General features: G+C 37.8%; 1 protein-coding gene across 2 annotated transcripts in view; it reads right to left on the bottom strand.

Annotated features, from left to right (window-relative positions):
• Nucleotides 1-1,484: 1,484 nt before the first annotated feature.
• Nucleotides 1,485-21,225, bottom strand: part of castor1 (cytosolic arginine sensor for mTORC1 subunit 1) — a 22,216-nt gene continuing 2,475 nt past the window's right edge. Inside the window, exons 2-10 of one of the 2 annotated variants that reach the window (XM_005928869.3) lie at nucleotides 17,371-17,441; nucleotides 13,449-13,642; nucleotides 12,729-12,864; nucleotides 11,668-11,791; nucleotides 11,078-11,188; nucleotides 9,819-9,901; nucleotides 9,084-9,178; nucleotides 1,847-4,491; nucleotides 1,485-1,633 (exon numbers count right to left, since the gene is read on the bottom strand). In XM_005928869.3, the coding sequence (XP_005928931.1) occupies nucleotides 4,420-4,491; nucleotides 9,084-9,178; nucleotides 9,819-9,901; nucleotides 11,078-11,188; nucleotides 11,668-11,791; nucleotides 12,729-12,864; nucleotides 13,449-13,642; nucleotides 17,371-17,441 (886 nt within the window). In that variant the 3' untranslated portion in view covers nucleotides 1,485-1,633; nucleotides 1,847-4,419. The remainder of the gene's footprint in view (nucleotides 1,634-1,846; nucleotides 4,492-9,083; nucleotides 9,179-9,818; nucleotides 9,902-11,077; nucleotides 11,189-11,667; nucleotides 11,792-12,728; nucleotides 12,865-13,448; nucleotides 13,643-17,370; nucleotides 17,442-21,225) is intronic. The other variant, XM_042223432.1, reaches the window with a different exon arrangement.

The raw sequence follows: 21,225 nt of genomic DNA, 5'->3' as shown, positions 1-21,225 counted from the left end.
CTTTAGACAACAATTCTGATGGCAAAAGAGCCAAACGGGACAGGCAAAAAAAACCAAAAAAAACAAAAAACATAACAAAATAAATAAATATTCTCAAATATAAATAATTTTGCAAATTTAAGCTACATCATATTCACATTCAAAGAAATAGATAAATAAAAGCAAGGTACCAGTAAATAATTAATATATGGCCAAAGAGACCATTCTGAAATGCACAACTTTGAATTCCCTGTCAAAACATCATCAAGGGTTAAAAAGGAAACCTTAACCGTGACAGGAATAGCAGAGAGGTGGTGGATCCCAGATAACAGAGATATTTTCTCAGTCTTATCTGTTTTTAGTGACAGAGTGTCTGATTAACTACCGTCAGCACTTGTTTGGACCATTCCGTCAGTCTGACCGCAACACTCCATACATAAATTTTTTGTTTGTGGTGATCGGTTAACTCTCGGGGTGGAGTTGGGGGAGTGAAATCGAATGGTCCGAGCATAGTCTTTATCATAATGTTTAAATTTTCTAGTGTTTTTTCAACGCGCTCTGTTTTATTAAAAATTTCAACTGGGTACCTCAAAAGTTGTTGGTGATATTCTTTGGCTTGTAAAACGTGTAACTTAAAAAGCTCATTCTTGATATAGATGTTCTGCAGCTTCTCACAAGTGCTTTCACCAGATATCTGGGTGTCAGGAACTTCAGGTCGTATTGTCTCATTCCTTTTTCCATATTTTTTTATCTGTAGGTTAAAAAAAACAGGTAGAATTCACCATAAAACTGTAAAACTTGTAAAATTCTTATTCTCTATTCAAATAAGAACAGAGCCACTTGATGCTTCAGCCTTGCACTGAGTTTTGTGACACGTTCATACAAGTAATAAGAACAGTCATGAGTGAATAAATGTAACTAAATACACTTTGGAAAAAATAATGTGCCGTGTACGTCGTCAACTTGTCTATTTTTGTGCTCACAAACAGCAGATTCACAGAGACATGACGGATTCATGTCATTCAGCATTACTAATTTAAGATTTATATTTATATACTTCCATAAGTTGCAACCCCAGCAGGTTCTTGCACTAGTAGTTTAGATTAAAAACACACAAGTAAGACACTAGGCATTTACACTGAGGGGCCTTTGAGAGTACCGTTATGTATTGGCTACTTAAGCTCTTACTGACTACATCTGTTCATGCAAACATCCACTATACATCAGTGAGCATTTTAAACATTTTCGACAGACGCGTTTTAAATATTACATGAAGTAAACTCTAGAGTTTAAAACCATTTTAAACAGGCTTTCTCTGAGGACAGACATGAGGTGAAATGTCATAAAATCAAGACTAAACTCTGGAAGATGATTGAGATTAAATATGACATATAAGATTTGGATCAATTTTGCAGCAGTTAGGTAAAGTCTACAGAATGTCCTGTGTATAGTTACAGCAATCATGCAAAGAGTATATGACAGCAGATTAACTAGATGGTACTTACAGATAAATTCAGTAGCTCAGTTGCTTCGAATTTGAACAACTTGGCAAGGTCACTGGTTCTCTTCAAATGATCACAGGAGTTATTAGATGGACAAATCGGAGCAGAAAACACAGGACTCCACTGAACTTCCAGGAAGATCAAGAGGATTGCTGAAGAAAAACAAAAACAAATGGAATTGGACAATGTTCTCTTAAACAAGAAATTGTAAAATTACCAAAATAATGCAACCAGATTAAACGAGTAGTATATGAGGCTTCCTGATGTAATGATGAAACTATGTAGTATCAGTTGTATTTGTTGATCAAATGGCCTAACCATGTCAAATTTGTGTTTGTTAAATAATAATAAAAATATATATTTACCATAGTGCAAGAGAGATCTATTGAGTTTAGAACCCATAGTAGCAGTACTAACTCTTATCCTCAGTGGTCCGTGATAAACCATACAAAACAGCAACATGCAACTTTGCTTTGGTAGGCCGGCTTAAATTGCCTTTTAGGTACACCCACATTCACCTCATACAAAGAAATTCCATGACAAATTTTTTTTTAACATCACTCACATTATTACATATTATTGGATCATATGATTTCATAAGAGGTGTGACCATGGTCAGATAGACCTCAGATAACTAAAATCCTCAAAATATATCAGAGCATGAAAAACATTCCATCTGCATGCGATGTGGCTTGCATTATATAGGCCAGGTTTTTAAACAGAAGTTGGATAACACGGATAACGCTCAACAATAAACCATTTGAAAGTTAACACAGGAAAAAGAAAATCCCATTTAATTAAAATAATATATTAAAACTTTGACAAAGACTCATTAGTACCCACTTCTGTTTAAAGGGGACACAAGTCAGAAAGGTAGGGAAATATTGTGTAAATAGGTTTGATTAAAATTTTTTTTTAAATTTATGTCTTATTAAGGACATTAACTGCATCCAGTATATGTCAAGTAAAAAGAAAATCGTATTTGTCTTTTATGTTTTTCCGATATTACCTGCCCATCATGGTTTTATGTAACTTCCAACCACAAATTTCCCTTTATGACTGAAGCTTTAAGACGTCACGCAGACGCCAATCTGTCAGACAAGAATAGACTTAGCCTGCTTTCGCAGAAAAGCATGGTGCTGTGTTTGCGGCTATGTTGCTGCTGGTGTTGCTTAATAAAATCTCTTACAGAGAAAAAGAAAAACCTTAAAGAAGAGGTGGAGAAGAAGCTCAAAAGCTGTCTTAAGCAAAATTGTTGTTTCTTTTGTCGCATTTTCTTCAACTTTTCTTACAAAAACAGTAAAGCAGGTGTATAGTTCAGTCAGTGATTAACAAAAATGATCAGAGCAAACCTGCAACAGACTCTCTCTCTCTCTCTTTTTTTTTGTACCCTTTTGCTAGGAGATCTACAGATCAGCCTTCTTTTATTTCTTAAGGATCCATTCTGGGACCTCCACTTTGTCTTTTAAATGTCACCTTTGGACAACAATCAGTTTAATAAATATTATTGTTTATTCAAATACACACAAGCTATGCTTTGGTTTCATCTTTGGAATTTAAACTCAGCGATGAGCATTTAAACACCAAATTCCTGCAGGTAAACAGTCAGGATTTTTGCCCAATAGCCTGTTCAATGTTGATTTGGGTTGAACTTAAGAAAATCTTCAACAAATGTGCTTAATAAGTAATTGCTCCTGTTACAGCCACAACAGGAATATCACTGATCTGAGCCCTACTGCACCTCCAGCTGGGAAGAACTTTTTAGTGTGTTGGTTTAGGTTTGTTAATACTCTTAAAATGAAAACCAAAAGAACACCACATTTCGCCTCTCAGCTGTCTCAACTGTTTCTTCAAAAAGAAACCCCCCTCCCATAAATAACTATTATCAAAGCTACTTAATACAGGCCCAGTTGCATCATGTAGGACAAATGACAGCAACATTTGTTGTCAGTACTTGTTGGAATGACTTACACCAAAGCCAACATGGAACTTATTTTGAAGAACTTTTATTAACTGAAGCAGCACAAAAAGAATTTTACTTCAAAATTGTATAAAATGCATTTGTACCACCGAAAAACAATCTAAGTGATATTAGCTACATACAAAGTTTATTGTGCAAGAAAAACAAACAAACAAACAAACAAACAAAATAAGACATAGTGTTATTGACCTCAGGTTAAGAAATGCTGACCCATTATTTATTTATTTATTTAAAAAAGGAGAAATGGTCGCCCCCTACAGAGATTGTGGTAGTTTTGACACAAGAATCAACATATTTCTTCTCAAACCAGAACAAGTGAGCTCTGTTGTCAAAACCAAAATTTTTTTGCATGATAATTGTCACCGCGTTGCGTTTCAAGCTACACACTTCCAGTTGAACACAAATGAAAACAGCAATACTTGCAAATGGTCTTTAAATGAAAGAAGAAAAAAAAAATCCCTCACAAACAAAATAACTGTTGCTTTGACACGATATTATAATATAACACCACACTGGAAGACTAAGATGTGTGTTGAGTGTATTCTGGTCTATGCTGCAAAACAATTCATCTTCTGACCATACATGTCTATTATACACGCTCAAGCCCAACTTTCAGCTTGTGAAACTGAATGCTAAAGTGTGGTTGTGTCCGTTTTCAAGTGTTTGTGTACTGTGATGCGCATTTGTCAGCTTGAGGACCCCCTAAGGCTCATCCTGTGCATCCTGCCTCGACAGGTATAACAGGAGGCCTCGCATACAAACTGTGTGCACGCACCACAGAAAAGCGCTTGCGGTGTTCATGGCAAATTTGTAGTAGTTAATACTGCTAGCAATGCAGTCTTAATCTAGGCACAGAGTTAGTCTCCTTCTTTGCTGGCCTGACACCTCTAGCTGTTAGAACTGGAGCAAGAGGACATAAAGAGCCAAGATCATCAAGAACTATCAGTCCTTCAGAAATCAGCTGGTGGCTGGTTCGTTCCTCTGGTGCTGAAGCATGTCTGTCACACTGACTATGTCCTCTTCAGGGACCTAGAAAAAAAAATTTAAATACGTATTATTACATTTATTGCTTGGCAACTTAAAGAACAGCTTTATTGTGTTATAATCTTATAAAGCTGACATGATGGAAATACTGTGGTTGCTTCTGTTATCTCATTTAAAAAAAAAAAAAAAAATCTGGACTCACTTTGTACAGTGTTTTCTGCTGGGCAGGTAGTATAACAACTGTTTTATTACAGTTAAATTAGCCTAATATGGATGCAGACAAGGTTAATCACAGTGCTAAGAATCAACCAAAACAGTAAAGTTACAGTTCCTAATACCAAAACATTGAGCTTACACAATGATTAACTTCCATGAAATCAATTGACATTTACTGGCCCATCTACTTTAGTTAAAGATAAAATGATTGTGATAAATTCACTGAAAAGTGCTGACCTACCACCATCTCATATGCACATGTTCTTTCACACGGACTACTGACGTACAGTGCTTTGAAAACACCACTCTGATTAATTGTTTTTGGATATTTGTCACACTTGTTTCAGATTCAATCACATTTCAACATTATGCAAAAATAACGCAAGTAAATACAAAGTGCAGTTTTAAATGATTTCCTTTATTAGGGGATAATGCTAATAATACATAATGATAATCATGCAGGAACACAACTATCTGAAAGGCACCAGGACCTCCACTCTGAATGGCTTTGGAGCGGCCTACTAAAGTCTTAAATATGACTTATGCTTTGGCTTGACTCGTGTTCGAAAACCCTCCAGTGTATTTGAATTAAAATGATTTTGCTCTACAGCAATGTGAAAGAGTCACTGCACCTCTTGCTGTGTTGTTTAACATGACTTTCATTCCTTTTCATCAGTGTAAAAAAAAAAAAAAAAATTTCTAAAAAAAAAAAAAAAAAAAAAAATGTAACGATGGCATTACCCCACTCCCCATCAAAACACCCTCTGTTTGCTCCATATAAAGGCTGCCCATTGGCAAGAAATACATCTCAACTACTACAACAGGATGACATAGCAGAAAAATATTCCAGGATTGCGATTATCTACTAATGCAAAGAATTTCTCAGAAGTGCACACGTCATTGTGACGTCACAGCAAGTGTTTTTTGTTACTTTTTTTCTCTTAAAGTTGCAATTCTTTGCTATTAACAGAACAGTGTGGTTATGGTTCACGAGTAAAGATAGCACCTGATTGCAGTGACAGAACGGAAAGCAATAGTGTTCCGTGACTAAGACTTTGGTTATTACTCCAGTCATACACCATACACCCATCCATGTTATATTGAAACATTGTACAAATATTTAAAATTTATAACCCTGTTTCATACAGAGATGGGACACTGTATAAACCATACTATAAATAAGAACAGAATAAAGGGATTGTAAAGTGTCTTCTTCAAAACCCAAGAAGTTGAATCCTTCACTGCTCATATAAACACTGTGGATAAAAACATAAAGGTCACCAGGGAAGACAAAGGATAACTGTAGCTGACCTGCATTGGCTACCCATAAAATACCGCATCCAATTTAAAATACTGCTGCTTACGTTTAAAATTACCAACAACACAGCACCGAGCTACCTTAAGGAACTCCTTAAATCGTATGTTCCTGCCAGAGCATTAAGATGGTGCAGCCTAGATCTCGGCTGAAGTCTAGAGGTGACCGGGATAACCTTCCGATTGTGATCCGGGCGTCCAATTCCATCCAATCTTTTAAATCACAGTTAAAAACCTATTTGTTTAATCTCGCCTTTCCTGCTTGTTAATGCTCGCACCTGACTCTTAGACTTACTCTATTTTTCCTTATACATATTTTTTTTTTATGGCTTGTGCTTTTATTATATTTTTATTTTGATATGCATTTTATATTACCCCTGTGTATTAGTGGCATTGACCTGTGGGTATATTTGATACTTTGCTAAGGCCTTATAATATTATGTTACTTCTCTGTCTCTTATGTTAAGCACTTTGGTATACCGCTGGTTTTTAAATGTGCTCTATAAATAAAGTTTGTTGTTGTTGTTTTTGTTTGCCATTCCTGGACTGTGCCGCGGGCATTGAAGGGAATGGAAACGTCAACCCTGAAGTTTACTGGAAGCCCAAACACACACAGACCACACACTAGTTTCAAAATGAGTTTGCGTGAAGCCTTGACTGATTATGACCTACACCAGTTTTCACACCTTGGCTCATGTGATTAGGTAGAGGATCATTAGGATGTCGATTGTGCCTCTGTTTGGGGGGGGGGGGGGGGGGGGGTGTACACTCGCATAGTTGACCCTTTTGAACTGAAGAAGCTTCTTGGATGAGAGGTGAAACTTCAAGCAACTTAAAGAAGTCCGGACACTTTTCTTTCCAAGCTCCTTAGACAACGTGTCTAAATGAAAATTAGCTCAAGATCACTGCATTTTTCTTTGCCATTCTTTAAATTTGATCCTGTGTTTGTGGGAGGTATGAGTTTTCTTTTTTTTTTTTACGTTTTTCTAATCCATGTATTGCAGGGGTGGGTAACTCCAGGTCCCAAAGGCCTGTGTCCAGCAGGTATTAGTCATCACCCTGGGTCAACACACCTGAATCAAATGATTAGTTCATTACCAGGCCTCTGGAGAACTTCGAGACATGTTGAGGAGGTAATTTAGCCATTTAAAATCAGCTGTCTTGGATCAAGGACACATCTAAAACCTGTAGGACAGCGGCCCTTGAAGCCTGGAGTTGCCCATCCCCGACGTCCTGGTTTCCAGAACCAGATCTTGTCTGTTTAAATTGCTGTGCTGCTTAAGCACCCAAAGATTGCACCTCTTCAATACCTTTATTTTTTAAGGATTTTAACTAAAATAAATAGTTGAGAACTATTTATTTCATTGGTGAATTATTCACCTATGCAGTCTTCTACAGAGTAGGGGGCCTCTCCACATCTTTAGTCTGGAAATACTGAGTCAGTTTATGTATTTATTTTTTAAATACCCAGTCATGTTACTAACCAATTTAACTAGTTGTTTGATATTTGGCCTTTCACCATATTTCATTAAATTAAAAACAACACTTTGTTGTCACACAAGGGGCAGGGATAGCTCAGTAGGTAGAGTGGTTGCCCCATGATTGGAAGGTCGGGGGTTCGACTCCACTGAACGGCTACCCTGAGGTACCCCTGAGCAAGGTACCGTCCCTACACACTGCTCCCCGGGCGCTGCATTGGTGTATAATATTATTATTATATTATTGTACTGTTCTCAAAGATTCTTAAGGTTTTCAAATCATTTCATTTACATTTTATACAAGACAGCTACTTTGTTATTTGGATTATAGCTGCAGATAAGAAGTCTAATATTGCAGTAGAGAAATGCAATTTCATACGTGGTTTACCTCAGATCTCTCTACTCACTTTACAGACACCATGAGAAAAAGCATTTCTTGCCTAAATGGGGAAACTTGGTTTTGTTGATTCACAGGCAGGTTTCTCGGAAATGGCAACAAATGAGCCAGATAAAGCTTTCTTAGTAATTTTCAAGATAATGCAGATAACTTGCTTACCAAGCTGGCACATACACAATTTCAATGCAACCGATTTTTGACAGGCACGATAATGTGCATATCAAAATGAACCTTTGGAGACACGTCAAATTTTGATGTGCTATCAAACCACATGGAAAGTACAGAGTTTCAGCATCATATTTGGAGTCAATTTAGCTACCATCACCTTCATCTTTGAAAGGTTCAGGTGTGTGGAGGCTAATACGGCAGACTGAGTAAGGGACAGGTAACCTTACATGTACATTGAATTTAAAATAAACTGTGGAGGAAAGAAAAACAAACTTGCTTTGAGAGTGTAATATAGGACTTACCTCTATAAATTTCACTTAAATGTTAAATATCCAAAAATATACTGCACAAAATATCCTTTAAGTGAGTCAACCAGTTTAAGCATGCTGAGTAATGCTTCCACGAATGACATTTATGTGACCAACACTTGGATTTTATCTGTGCATAAAGACACAGATCCAAACCTGAAGTCTTTAGACAATAAAAATGATACTGAGATATAAAACGGAGTTAAGTTTCACTTTTTTTAAAGCATCCAAAGCAAAAAGTGTAGCAGCCTAGCCTATAGGGTTTGGGATCTGACCCTACAATAGTCTTTTAGGATGGAATCGTGGTCCATAGCCTGAATAACGATTCACATTATAGACTTAGTTGAATCTATATGATCGAATTACTAGCAGCATATATGACTGACTGAACACAAAGTTTGTGCCTTCAACTCGGAAGGCAAACATCTGCATCCTGTTTTTAATGCTTAATCTTAACTCTGACAAGAAGTGATTTGCATTTCCACTGATTTGCTGATTCGATTTCTCTTCAGGATGTTACCCAATCACATTAATCTTTTGACCTCCATGCTGTCGTCTAATAACAGAATAAGTTAAACCTCCAGTATACACATTACATTTCCCTAGTTGCGTCATAACACGTTATACTTTTGCTAAGTTTGTGTGGCGTATTTATCTATTAATCACAAATGTGATCTGTTCGATTTATTTGCATAACCCATGACATGTCAGATTGAGACTGTTCATAATTTAAGGTGATCAAAATGCTGGACTCACCAGAGCATGGTCAAAGCTGAAGGTGCTTATATAATAGGCAGAGATGTCACTGTCGGCGAGAGGCTGCGATATCTGGGCAACTATACCACATTCATCTATGAAACGTAACGAGAGAAGGAGAATAAGCAGCACAATCATAATCAAACGAAATAAAAAAAAAATAATAATAATGAGGGTTCAGTTGTTTGTAAATTTAATGAGCATTTTAATTTAACAGTTTCCACATCAACTGGCAAGACTGGATATTATTTAGTATGAAACAGAAAAAACACAGTGTTGCCTGCTCATTTCATTCTCCTGTTGACAGAACAAGTTTTTGGTGGCAAAGATTATGGTAAATCAAATCAATCATAAGTCTGTTAAGCATTTAAAAACCTGATAAGTAAAAGTGGCTTCAACCATCAGGTATGCTAATTTGGTCAGCACAGTAAAACATCCGTTTGGGGACAATTAAAGGCAGGGTTTTTTTTCCCCATAGGTATAATTTATATTATATTACATTTATCCAACTGCCTGACAGGCAAACTACAAGTCGCTGTGAAAGTGTGATAGCATAGTAGTCTTTACTTCCACCAATCACCAAGTTCCTAATTACTTACCTGCCAAATCGGAAGTGGACTAGATCTGCGGTTGTCGAGATAAGTGAAGACGGATACAGCCAAATGCATAGAGTTACCTCTTGATAACACAAATGGCTGATTTTGAAACATTTGAGGAATGAGTAAAATATCGTACCGAAACCCAGCGGTTGTCCTCCTATGCGAACCATTCTCCACAGCTCCCCGGAAGAGCTGGTAAAGAGAAGATCGGCCGGAAACCTGGAGCACACAAATCAAACGCTGATTTGTTACATCAGAAATGTAGCGGGGAAAAACATCCTGTAGCAATCACCAGATAAAATACTGCAAAAGCAGCAATGCAGTGAGCTGAGAAAACATCAAAACAACTGCTGTTCAGTTTGATATTCATTATTTTTTGGACTCAATGAGGTTAAATTATCCACACTTGGCTTAAAACGCCTGCATTAAAATGATCAAATAGAGCAGCGTCAAACAACATGAGCTGTGTTGTGCCTGAGACATTAAGAAGACAGAAAACCTGCTATGAACTCAAAGCAGCCTTCAGTGCACTCACTCAAGTAAGCAAACTTTTTATGTGGCACCTATTCATGTGCAGCTCAAAGTACTTCAGACATGAAGCAACTTGAGCAACTTATAAGCCAGAATAAGACTCAGTTTGAAATGTCTGGATTCATCAAGCATGAGTTTACTTATGTGGGTTTACTTATGTGGGGGACTGAACCATGAACTAAGCTTTGTCTCTTGCCAGAGAATGCTCTGGCTGCCACCCAAAGATTAAACAACAAATATACTAAAATAAGGATTTTTCTTTTTAAAGGGCTCTAAAATATATTTTGCCTTCATGATCTGTAATGAAATTATTTAGACAATTTGTAAAATGAAACCTAAAACCTCTGAACTTAATCCTAAAAGACTTTGGAAAGTCATAGATTTAACAATTCAAACACTTTATAAAAGGCAGGTGACTTAAGAGTCATGAAGACATCAGCAAGCACTAATAAATGTTCACAAAGGCTCCTCAGGCAGGCCATGTTGGCAGATTTATCCAGACTGACAGTAACTAAAACTAAGGTCAATTCCTGTCTATTTTTATTTATTTTGTCTTTTTTCTATTTTCATAAAAGCATTTTAGTTAGTTGTAACCTTTTCTTAAGTGTATTTTTATTTTAGCTAGCTAAAATGGTTTTGACTTTACTTTAGTTTTATTCAACTTTAATAACCTCGGCTCTCAAGTCCTCTGACTGTTCAGTGGCAAAAACATATGACTTAAAGATTTAATCCAGAACTTTGGAATAACTCGTGCCAGAGAACCTGAGGGGTTATACCTGTTCATACATCGTAAGCAAGAAAGTCATAGATGCCAGCAAAGAACCATGAAGTAAATTAAGAGTGTGGGAAATTTAGATTGCTTACTGTCTCTGAGCCTCAGTGTCCATCACCAGTGAGATGTATCCATCGATGAGGGAGAAGGAGAAGAATTTAACACAATCCTGGCTTGGACTTGGCTGGGGGTCCTCTTTAGGACTGAAAAGGAGGAAACACATTAAATGTGACAGAAAGACAGTAACATTTTTTAAATTTTTAATAAGGACACCATAATAACAAACTGCGTCAGCCACACATTTATTACGGTTGTCAAGCTGTTGGTCTTACTTTAGGAGAATTATACGTGAAAACATGTTAAACAAACATATGTATGCAGAATAAAAGCAGTCTTTATCAGCCTAGATTTAGTATAAAATATGCTACAAGTGTTTTTTCGTTTCAAGCGTGTCCTAAAATTAATAAAAATACTTTATAAATTTTCACTTTAATGGTAATATAAACACAATCAAAGCAATGCTGCAAAGAAAAAAAACGAAATTCATACTACCATCAATAAAACAAAAACAAAAAAAGCCTGAACTGACTGAACTGAACTCTACTTTGAGTCTTCTGCTGCCACCTTGTGCTTTAAAACAGGTATTGCAGTGAAGTGATTAAAAACAAAAACAAAACGTCACCTGCTGGAATAAAAGAGAACATCGATGAGTGTAGTGGCAATGGACGGCAGTGTATCGGGATCCAGGGACATGACACAAAACTGGTTCTTTGGGATCAGAACCGGGTGAACTGTAGGCTGAATGGCTGCAAGAACAAGCACAGCGTTAGCCGTAAAAATGGGAAGGATTGGAATGGAACAACTACAAATGGGCATTGCACACAGGTTTTTCAGATTTTTCTAGACAATAAATTGTCTTTTAAGACAAAAATCCTTTTATCAGTGGATCTTTGTTGGTCTATGGATCTACTCTGTTACTGTTTTCTATTGTTAAAAACAAAAGTAAAAAAAAAAAATAATACTGTGGTAGCTTTTCAGCTTCTACGTGTATATTGACCTTCAAGCTCATTCATATTGTACAAACTCTGTTTTTGCCTAAAATACTGTGCATGTTTTAATAAATCACTGCACATACTTCACATTTTCCTAGCAAAATATAAGGAAATGAGGGTTAGTCAAGGCTTTTGCACAGTGCTGTATGTCCCAGTTGGTTGCTGTCTTTTCAATCATGACTTCGCTTCTCTCTGTAGCATTTTCTCTTTCTTCAGTACAGCATCGTGGCAGCACTGCTGAGTTATAAAATATCAAAGAACAGCAGTGATGCCAGCGCTGACACGGCTGCATCAATAATGACTTTGCATGGGCTCACATGGCTGCCTTACATTCAAATTGAGTTGTGTAAGGTTGCACAAATGTTAGTCTGAGAATGCAAGACCGCTCACAGCAGAAGCTGCTACAATATTTGCAGTGTACTCACTACTGCATGTGTTAGACTTTTCTAAAATAAGATGCTTGTGGAATGAAAAAAAAAACAACAAAAAAAAACTGCTTTTAAGTACTTTTCCATAGATAAAATCATTCTTCAGTTGTCGTTTAATGATTTGTGACCTGGACTGTAAAACAGTCACCTGATGACACCGGCCTTAGTGAACGTGGTGCTCTGGCATTTTAATGTCCGTACTTCCTCTGAGACAAAATTGGATCAATGAATAAATCCATAATAAATAGCCCTGTGACCTGTACCTTCTCTGCCGTTCTTGTGGAGGCCGTTGGAAACATCCTGACAATGCACAGGAACAGACTCTCCTCCCTCCTCCTTATAGATATTGAACTCCTCCTCTAGTGTGCTGACGACCACAGACAGGTCTTTCTCTTTCACCTACACAACAAAGAAATTGTTGAAAATAAACATCACTAGTAAGACAGCTTATCGATTAAACATATGCAACACCTCCTCCATAAGCATTTCATTTGTCTATAATGTCATGCTATTTCAGGATACTACACTCGCTCACTTTAAGGAAATACCTGAGCTCAAGCAGCATGTGAGACATTAATATACTTGCTGACACAAACATCTGTCAAGGTGTTATGTATTTGTGCCCACTTCACACTTTTCACATCTAATATGTAACTTTTTAGTGTCCTCAGCACTGTTGAGGATTAATCCCTTAACTGCCAAATTGGTGAATAGACAAAATGCAAACACAGGCTTCTTTTATCTGGCAAAACTCAGTAGTAGCAAAAGGTTTCAGTGCATAATTGCAGGGTGACTTTTTAAAAAAAAAAAATGCATTTAAAATTGTATTTAGAATATAAAAAATTGATCCAAATTATACAACCGTGAATAGTTTAGAGTGGCTAATTAAACAAGATGTGGAAGCTAATAAGACTGGAGTGTAATCAAGCAGAATAAAAATGGATAAAAAAAAATGTTTGCAGATTTAAATAGATGGTGCTTACCAGGATGAAGTCAGTCTGATAAGTGGAGAGCATGAAAACAGAGACATGCTGCTGGGCAAGGGGTGCAATGACCGACTTGGCAATCTTAGTCACGCCAACAGCCTGAGAGCTGCTGGAGGCACTGCCATTAGAGACCACGTTGAGTGGCAGCCAGATGGCGCTCTCTACCTGGAGGTGCTCAGAGGGCCGCAGCTCTAAGGGTACAAATAAGAGTAAAGATGATTGGTAAGCAAAAAACAAAAAGATGCATAGATTAAAAAAGAAAACAAAAAAAGGCTAATATTAATTGAATACCCTTGGCTACTGTTTATTTCAATGTCCAGCAGGACCCAACTACATATTAATACTGTTAAAATGCTGCTGATGTACTACTCAGGCTGGGAAAATGTTGCATGTTTCAGTATTCCCTTCATGGCGAGTCTAGGGGGGGGTTTCTGTAGATTGAGAAATTTGGGGTTGGGATGAACTGATAGGATGCAGTGTTGGAACTTTTAAGCAGAGATTTCAAAACTCAGGACTGCCTTGGTGCCACAGATTTTAATAATTCACTTTTAAAGAAAATCTGTCCTACTTTTGTGGAAGTGCTTTGACTTAAGAGGCCTAGATGCTGTTTAAAAATTACCAACATGGTGGCTTCCATTTACATTTGTTGCCATGTTTTTGTTTTACCAAAAAAAAAAAAAAAGAAGAAAAAAAAAAAGAACTTATCTATAAGAAAATAATAATGATGCCACTGTCACACTAATAGGAAACCAAGCAAATTTTCTCATAAAGCTCAATCTGCAAAAAAGTGCAAAACTTTCAGAAGTTGCAGCTGGCAGCATAGCCGTTGAAAACACACTGAGCGTACATGTTGTGTAAATATTTTACATTTGATAAATATTCAAAATTCTAATAGAGCAACCGCACAGCTTCTCAGAGGATCAGTCATGAGTTCCACAAACAGTAGCAGTTTAATCTACTTTAGGATCAAGTGCAGCAAAGTGGATTCTTAAAATGTTGCTGCTGTTGATGTATCTGTATCTTTGTGAGGCTGCAAACGAGGCGGTGTTAAAAGATTACTTCCTGTTGCTTTTTCTGCTCTGTACACTGAACCCACACTTTCTCTCTCCCACCTGCTCTCTACAGCACTACAGCAAGTGCTTGATCATAGAGTGGGACTTACTACCAGTGCTTTAATGGGGCAAAGCTAAAATAGATGATCCCTCGCAACGCATGTCTGTAACTTAACTGGTAGTGGCAACCTCTGGGGCTAATGTGGAAGTGCCGAAAACTGTAGTAGCCACTTGAGGCGGGGCCCACACAATTTTTACAGCCCAAAAGTTTTACTCTCTAAAGCTATTTTGCATTTATATCAAAATTAATATGGCTTGCCGTATGATCAGCTGTCTAATAGACAATCTAATAAGTGTTTGCTCCAGTGGAAAACTGTATTTCCTTTCATTTGTATGTTACTTAATGCTAAAAAGCAGGCATCTGTTTGCACAATGCACCCATCCAGGCTTACTAGCGATAGCTCATAAGGAATTCATCCTGTTGTTCAAATATGATTACAACCCCCTGCAAAAAACAAAAAGAAGGTGGAGGCGATCATGCAAAGGGCTTCAACAGTGAGAATAAAAAAACAAAAACAAAAACAACAACAACAAAAAGCCCACCTTCATGGCGGCTACAACCATCTTTTATATACAGTCTAGATTTTTCACAAATTCACACTACCCCTGAAATTTTCTCAACATTATCACAATGAGCTTTATGCAAGATCACATATATCCAATGCAGTTAGATCATACGCTAAGTAGTCTTTACTTACAGTCCTTGCAACGTTCTGCCCACGTAATAGCAACATTAAATGTCAGAAGAATTCACAGCAACTCTGTGGGCACGCCTTACCCAGGCAGCACTCTTACATAAACCTGCTTTGTGACAAAAAGCAACTGAATACAATGTCTTGACTGCCCAGAGTTCATGTGCAATAACAGCTTAGGCAGAGATACTCAGGTTACAAGTTTGGGAATTGCATGTTGTAACTTTTCATCTTTATGCCAAACCCTTCATAAACTATTTATAAACATTTAAAAAACAAAAACACATCCATGAATGTTTTTTGACATGCACGTTGATTTGAACTTCGGGAAACCTTCACAACGTAAAACATTACTAAATGTTGTCTACCTCCTGCAGTGAATATTCCCCTTTCTGTTTCTTTATACCCTTCAAAAGAAGCAATGTTCTGGTCGCCATAATTTGTCACAGGAAGCCCCTTGCGGCTTCACTACACCAGCTTTAACCTCTTAAAATAGGTTTTCCGTCAGAAGGAGAGCAAGAGAGGAGAGTAATGGAGAACCCCGAGGCGGTACATGCCTTTAACAACTACATTTGTGTTAAAGGACGAGACAAAAATGGCAGCAAAAGCACTGGATGGGATCAGAAAGTTGTTTTTCCAAATGAACTTCAACAATGTTGTGATAATCGGGTCCAGGCATTGTCTAAAGTTGGATTTTCTCACAAGTAGAACACAATGGGAGATTTTGTTTTCACTACTTGAAACACTTCACATGGTTTAGCTGAGAGGTGGTGCCTAGGTAGAGCATGTAAGAGGCAGGACACATGACGTCCATTCGCTTGCACTGAACTCTCTGGACAACTGGTCTATTCACAGATTCACACGGGCTCGTTCTGACATTACAAAGACTTTGTACTAGAGATGGCAGCAGGTGCTGTCACACACACCTTCTCTGCGTGATGTCTGGAAAAGTTCATTGCTGCGTTTCCTTTTTTAATTGCTCTAACAATTTATTTTACACAAGATTCTACTTGTTCTACCAAGTTCAGCAAAATAAGCTGAACTTTTTTCCCCCGGAAAGTTGCATTAGACCACTGTAGGTTATGTGGTGCTGTGCATTTCATCATCAGATGGTAAGTGTGAGGCTCTGTGCAGGCATCTAGGCAAACCAAACGACGACTCGTCCATGGACTACCTGTCCGTGTATGCAACAGATTATACTCTGCACAAAGACAACAGCCTTATGTGGTGGAGTGGTTAGCACTGTCGCCTCACATCAAGAAAGTCTCTGGTTTGAACCCTGGCTGGGTTCTTTTGTGGGTTTTCCTCTGGGTACTCCTGCTTCCTTCCACATCCTAAAGACGTGCATGTAAGGTTCACTGGTAAATCTAAATTGGCCGTGGCTGTCGGGTTGATAAAGTGCTTAAAGTGAGTAGAATAAAGTGCTATATGAATGTATTGTTAAGATGTGGCAGGGAGTTTAAAGCACTTTAGTGATGCTTTATACTGTCAGTCCTTCTTTCCTTCACTGATATCAGAGATAAATTAGATCATCTCCTGTGAAACTGGAAGTATGGCAAAGTTGCATAAGCTCTTTGGGAGGCCACGAAAAACACTTTATTTGCTTGACTGACATAATTTAAGTTTACAAGACTTGTTTTCTTCTCATTGTATCTCCACAGTTTTAAGTCTACAACCATTCTACCGTGTGATATCTGTGAAGCTGAACAAGAAAGGAAGGAAGCAACATTAGACCGCTAAAACAACACAGCCCTATGTTGTGGACCAATTCAAGAATACATACTAATTCCAAATCGTGTTTTTACTGGAATCGGCAGTAGCTTCCTTACATTCAAATCACTTTTATTGTCACATCACATGTGCAGGTACATTGGTACAGCACATGTGAGTGTTTATCAGACCGTGTCTGTGTGTTTTGCCTCTTTTTCTCCTAAATTTTTACATTATTGGTAGATTATTTTTCTTCTGATAAGGCTGGCTGACAAACAGATATGCTACAAAGATTAGACATAGCACACATTTATCGATATCTGGACACAGTGTTCAGTTGGTACTAAAATGTGGAAACATAAACCCCCTGCCAAATAGAAATGCAAATGAACAAGGGTATTATACCTTTGAATCCTTCCTCGTCAAGGACAACTGTGTAGTTCTCTGGAGTCTCAGTCAGACTAAAGAACTTGCATCTGAAACAGGAGAGGAGGCACAAAATTAGAAAAAATGAAAAGTAGGAGATGACAATAGGGGAAAGAGAAACAGGAAAAAAGGCCATGTTATTCATTTGCAACCAACAAAAGGAGGTTCAATATATTCCTTTAACAAGTAAATGGAATTTTTCACCAATATGTACATGGGGTTCAGGACTGGATGTCCTTTAATTATCACAAGCCTAAAGCTCTATATTATGCTTCTATCACTCCATTGTCTATAGCAAATGGAGGGGAAACATACCAAACTGGGGCACTGCTTTGGCTGACAAACGCTCCTTTCAAATAATGTCTGGGCAGCACAGTTTAAAAGGAGATATGTGAGCTTATAAAAGTCACTAGATTGTTTATACACATCTATAATTAAATTTGTTTTTCACAACTGGATGAACCATAGGCAACAGTTTACATCTTTATGGTATTCTTGAAGCTTGTTTTAAAAAAAGTGTGAGTTTCATTAAATGTTTGAAAACGGTGTCGTTTTGCCTGCTGATACAGCCCAACAGGGTTAACAATTTTTGAAGAAAAGAGCAGCTGGTATGAAACAAGACAGAACATTGATGACAATTTATTGTAATCTCTTCACCAAGCTTTGAGCTATTTGTTGTAAAAAGGCAGACTCAGTGGCTCATGTTCAGTCCTACTGAATGGTGTCTCTGTGAAAAAACAAAAACAAAAAAACACTAGGCCAATAGGATTTTGTGTGGTTTGACAGAGGAAAAAAAACTCAACAATCTGGTACGTTCTCAAAGAACATACAAGTAAAGAATACAAAGGGAAGCTGATAGAACTGATCTGTGCATAACTCTGTCTATTGTCTACTTAAACATTAATATGAACTTTGACAAAACAAAGCAGGGTTTCGTTTTTCACTGGCCAGGCTAGACTTAAGATTTGCACTTCTTTAAAAAGAAAAACAGCCACAGTTCACACTTCTGATGTGTTGAGTTTAAACTGTTGTCATTTTGTTTCATATCTGGTGCCATTCTAGACTGGAGGGCTTCTAACACTTACAAACATTTCTGAAGTCAAGCTTGACTTGGGGATGGAAACACAGGTAGCCTGGCTGTGTCCTTCAAAGCTCAGCTGATGATGTTTGTCTCACAGAATGTAATGTGATAGTAAACACTGTCTTCTAGGCTGCTATAGATAAACTTGAATCTTCATACTGAAGAGCCAAATCTTGGCATATATATTTACCAACCATTTTATTAGGTACACCTTTTCAATTGCTAATCAACACAAATGTCTAATTAGCCAATAATTTGGTAGTAAGTGTATGCATTTAGCAATGTCATCAAGTTCAAACAGAGCATAAGATTGGTGATTTATGGGATTTTAAATGTGAATATTTCAGAAACTGCTGATATACAGGAATTTTCCCACAACACTCTCTCCCAGAAAAAAAAGAAAAAAGAAAAAAGAAGATATCCAGTGAGTGGTAGTTCTTTGGATGAATAATGCCATAATTTGGTGTAAACAACATGAAAGCATGGATTCATCCTGCCTTTTATCAACAATTCAGGCTCATGATGTTGGTGTAATGGTGTGGAGAGTGTTTTCTTGGCACCCTTTAGGCCCCTCTACTACCAACTGAACATCATTTAAAAACCACAGCCTACCTAAATATTGTTGCTCATCATGTCCATCCTTCTATGACCACCAAAGCTCAAATAATTTCAGACTCGTTTCTTGAAAACTGAGGTCACTGTAATCAAATGGCCTCCACGTTCACCAGATCTCAATGCAACAGAGTGCTCTGGAATGTGGTAGAACAGGAAGTTCACATCATGGATGTACAGCTAGCAAATCTGCAGCAACTGTATGATGTTATCATGTCACAATATGGACACAAATCTGAGGAATGCTTCCAGCAGTTCTGAAGGCAAAAGGGACAAAGAGGTACACCCAATGAAGTGCCCTATGAGTATACAAAGCAACAAAGGATTAGGGGTTGATATTTCTGGAATTTCATTAAACACCAATATTATTACTGATTCTTCTTCATAACACTGATTTTTTAAAGTCAATATTTGGTCACTATTTAATGTCCTGTGTTGAAAAAAACAAAAACAAAACAACAAAAGCAAATGGCAGACCAAAGCAACTGATCAATGACCTAAAAAAACCCCAAAAACTTCAGGTGTGCAAATTCCACTGCCACAGGTCAGATGTCATTATTTTGTGCTCCTCTGCAAGTGTCAGAAAAGCAGCACTGAAAGGATTTGATAAGCTTGAAAGCATATGATTTAGATGGACTGGCAATTATGGAACCAGATTTTAGCTAGAACTAGTTAATACTTATACCCTTAAAGGGAGATATCTGCTAATAACTGGTGGATTAACAATGGGGGATAATAAACACGTTTTGCCAGAAAGAAGTCAGGCTATAGCAGGGGCCTCATTAGCGAGTGTTTTTATTTTTAGTGATGGAGAACCTAAAAGCAGTTTCTAAATCGAAGATCTCTTGGTTTCATTTGAAACCCTAACAAGGAAGTGCGATATTCCTGTATTCTTACAATGTCGCTGAAGATACATTCCTCTTCCTCTGCTTATCAGTCAGCTTAGACTACTACAGCCAAAACCTGAGAGAGACAGTCTAACTCCTGAGTCAGCAAAAAGTAATCCCTGGCATGAAATGGGACAATCACGCCACATAGACAAAGAGAGGCAGAGAGAATGCTGTTAACAGTAACTACCGGCTTTGCTAGCAAGCTCAGCCAGCCAATTGTGTTACAATACATCTCTCATTTCCTGTTGACCCCTCACCTTCCCTAGCAAGCAGTTTCCTGCAGCTAGTGTATGTCAAGCAGCTTTCCTGCAAGTAAAAACGGCAACGTTTAGTGCACAAATGAATGTGCTGTGTCGTTTGGAGCAGAGGGTGAAGACTGACTTTGTACATCCAAGTAAGCCACAGCTCAGCAACATTCTGACAGTTTGAGGGAACTATCTGTGAAACAAGTGTGCATATTTGGTTTCCTGTTTGCAAAGTACATGCAAGACAGATGTTTCACCTATACATCTATGCATTATAATGCACTAAGAAGAAAGCTGGAAAACCATTTGCACTGCATTGTTTTTGCGGTCACATGAAGACTGCAGAACTGCAGTCAGTACAGCCAAGGACCTCTTATGAAGTCAAAAGGAAGATCCAATTTGACGTCTACTGTTGTAGAAAAAGTAAAAAGTATATTTTCTTTCAGCTTCCTTCAAAGAATAAATCTGCTCAACAAAAAGAGTTATTGCTGTTCATAACTTGGTGGACACCAGTGGCACAGATCCATTTGCAGGCTTGCCACTGTAGATTCAGGCAAAGAATCTACAGTGGCAAAGCAAAGTCAGTGCCCCAAACATGTTTTGTACAGCATCCAGTAACATGGGTTGGAAAAATAAGCTTCTGTTGAAGTAGAAGGAACACTGAGAGAAGGAGATGAAAATAACTAGAAGAGATGAGGAAGCAACGGGTAGCAAGGGAGCGGCCAAGTGGGGAAGATGAAAACCAAGCACACAAGAGGTTGGACTTTGATCCAGCTGCACAAAACAACGGGTGGTAGCAGCACTTAGGGAGTGAGGGCTGGTGACGGCACTGGGCCTGCAACTGATGCTCCAGCTGAAAAAACATGATAAGCACACAGAAAACTGATGCTCAAGGGGGAGGAATGAGCCTCAAGCGACTCAAGTCCTATGATCACAGCACGACAAGTTGTCTACTACCTTAGCAACTTATGAAAACAAGATTCCTAGTTTTCTCTCGGGCTCCCCC

Source organism: Haplochromis burtoni, unplaced genomic scaffold (assembly GCF_018398535.1).
Source record: "Haplochromis burtoni strain Fernald_Lab_line unplaced genomic scaffold, NCSU_Asbu1 Contig_111, whole genome shotgun sequence".
NCBI lineage: Eukaryota > Metazoa > Chordata > Actinopteri > Cichliformes > Cichlidae > Haplochromis > Haplochromis burtoni.
This window is presented reverse-complemented; position numbering and strand designations above follow the sequence as displayed.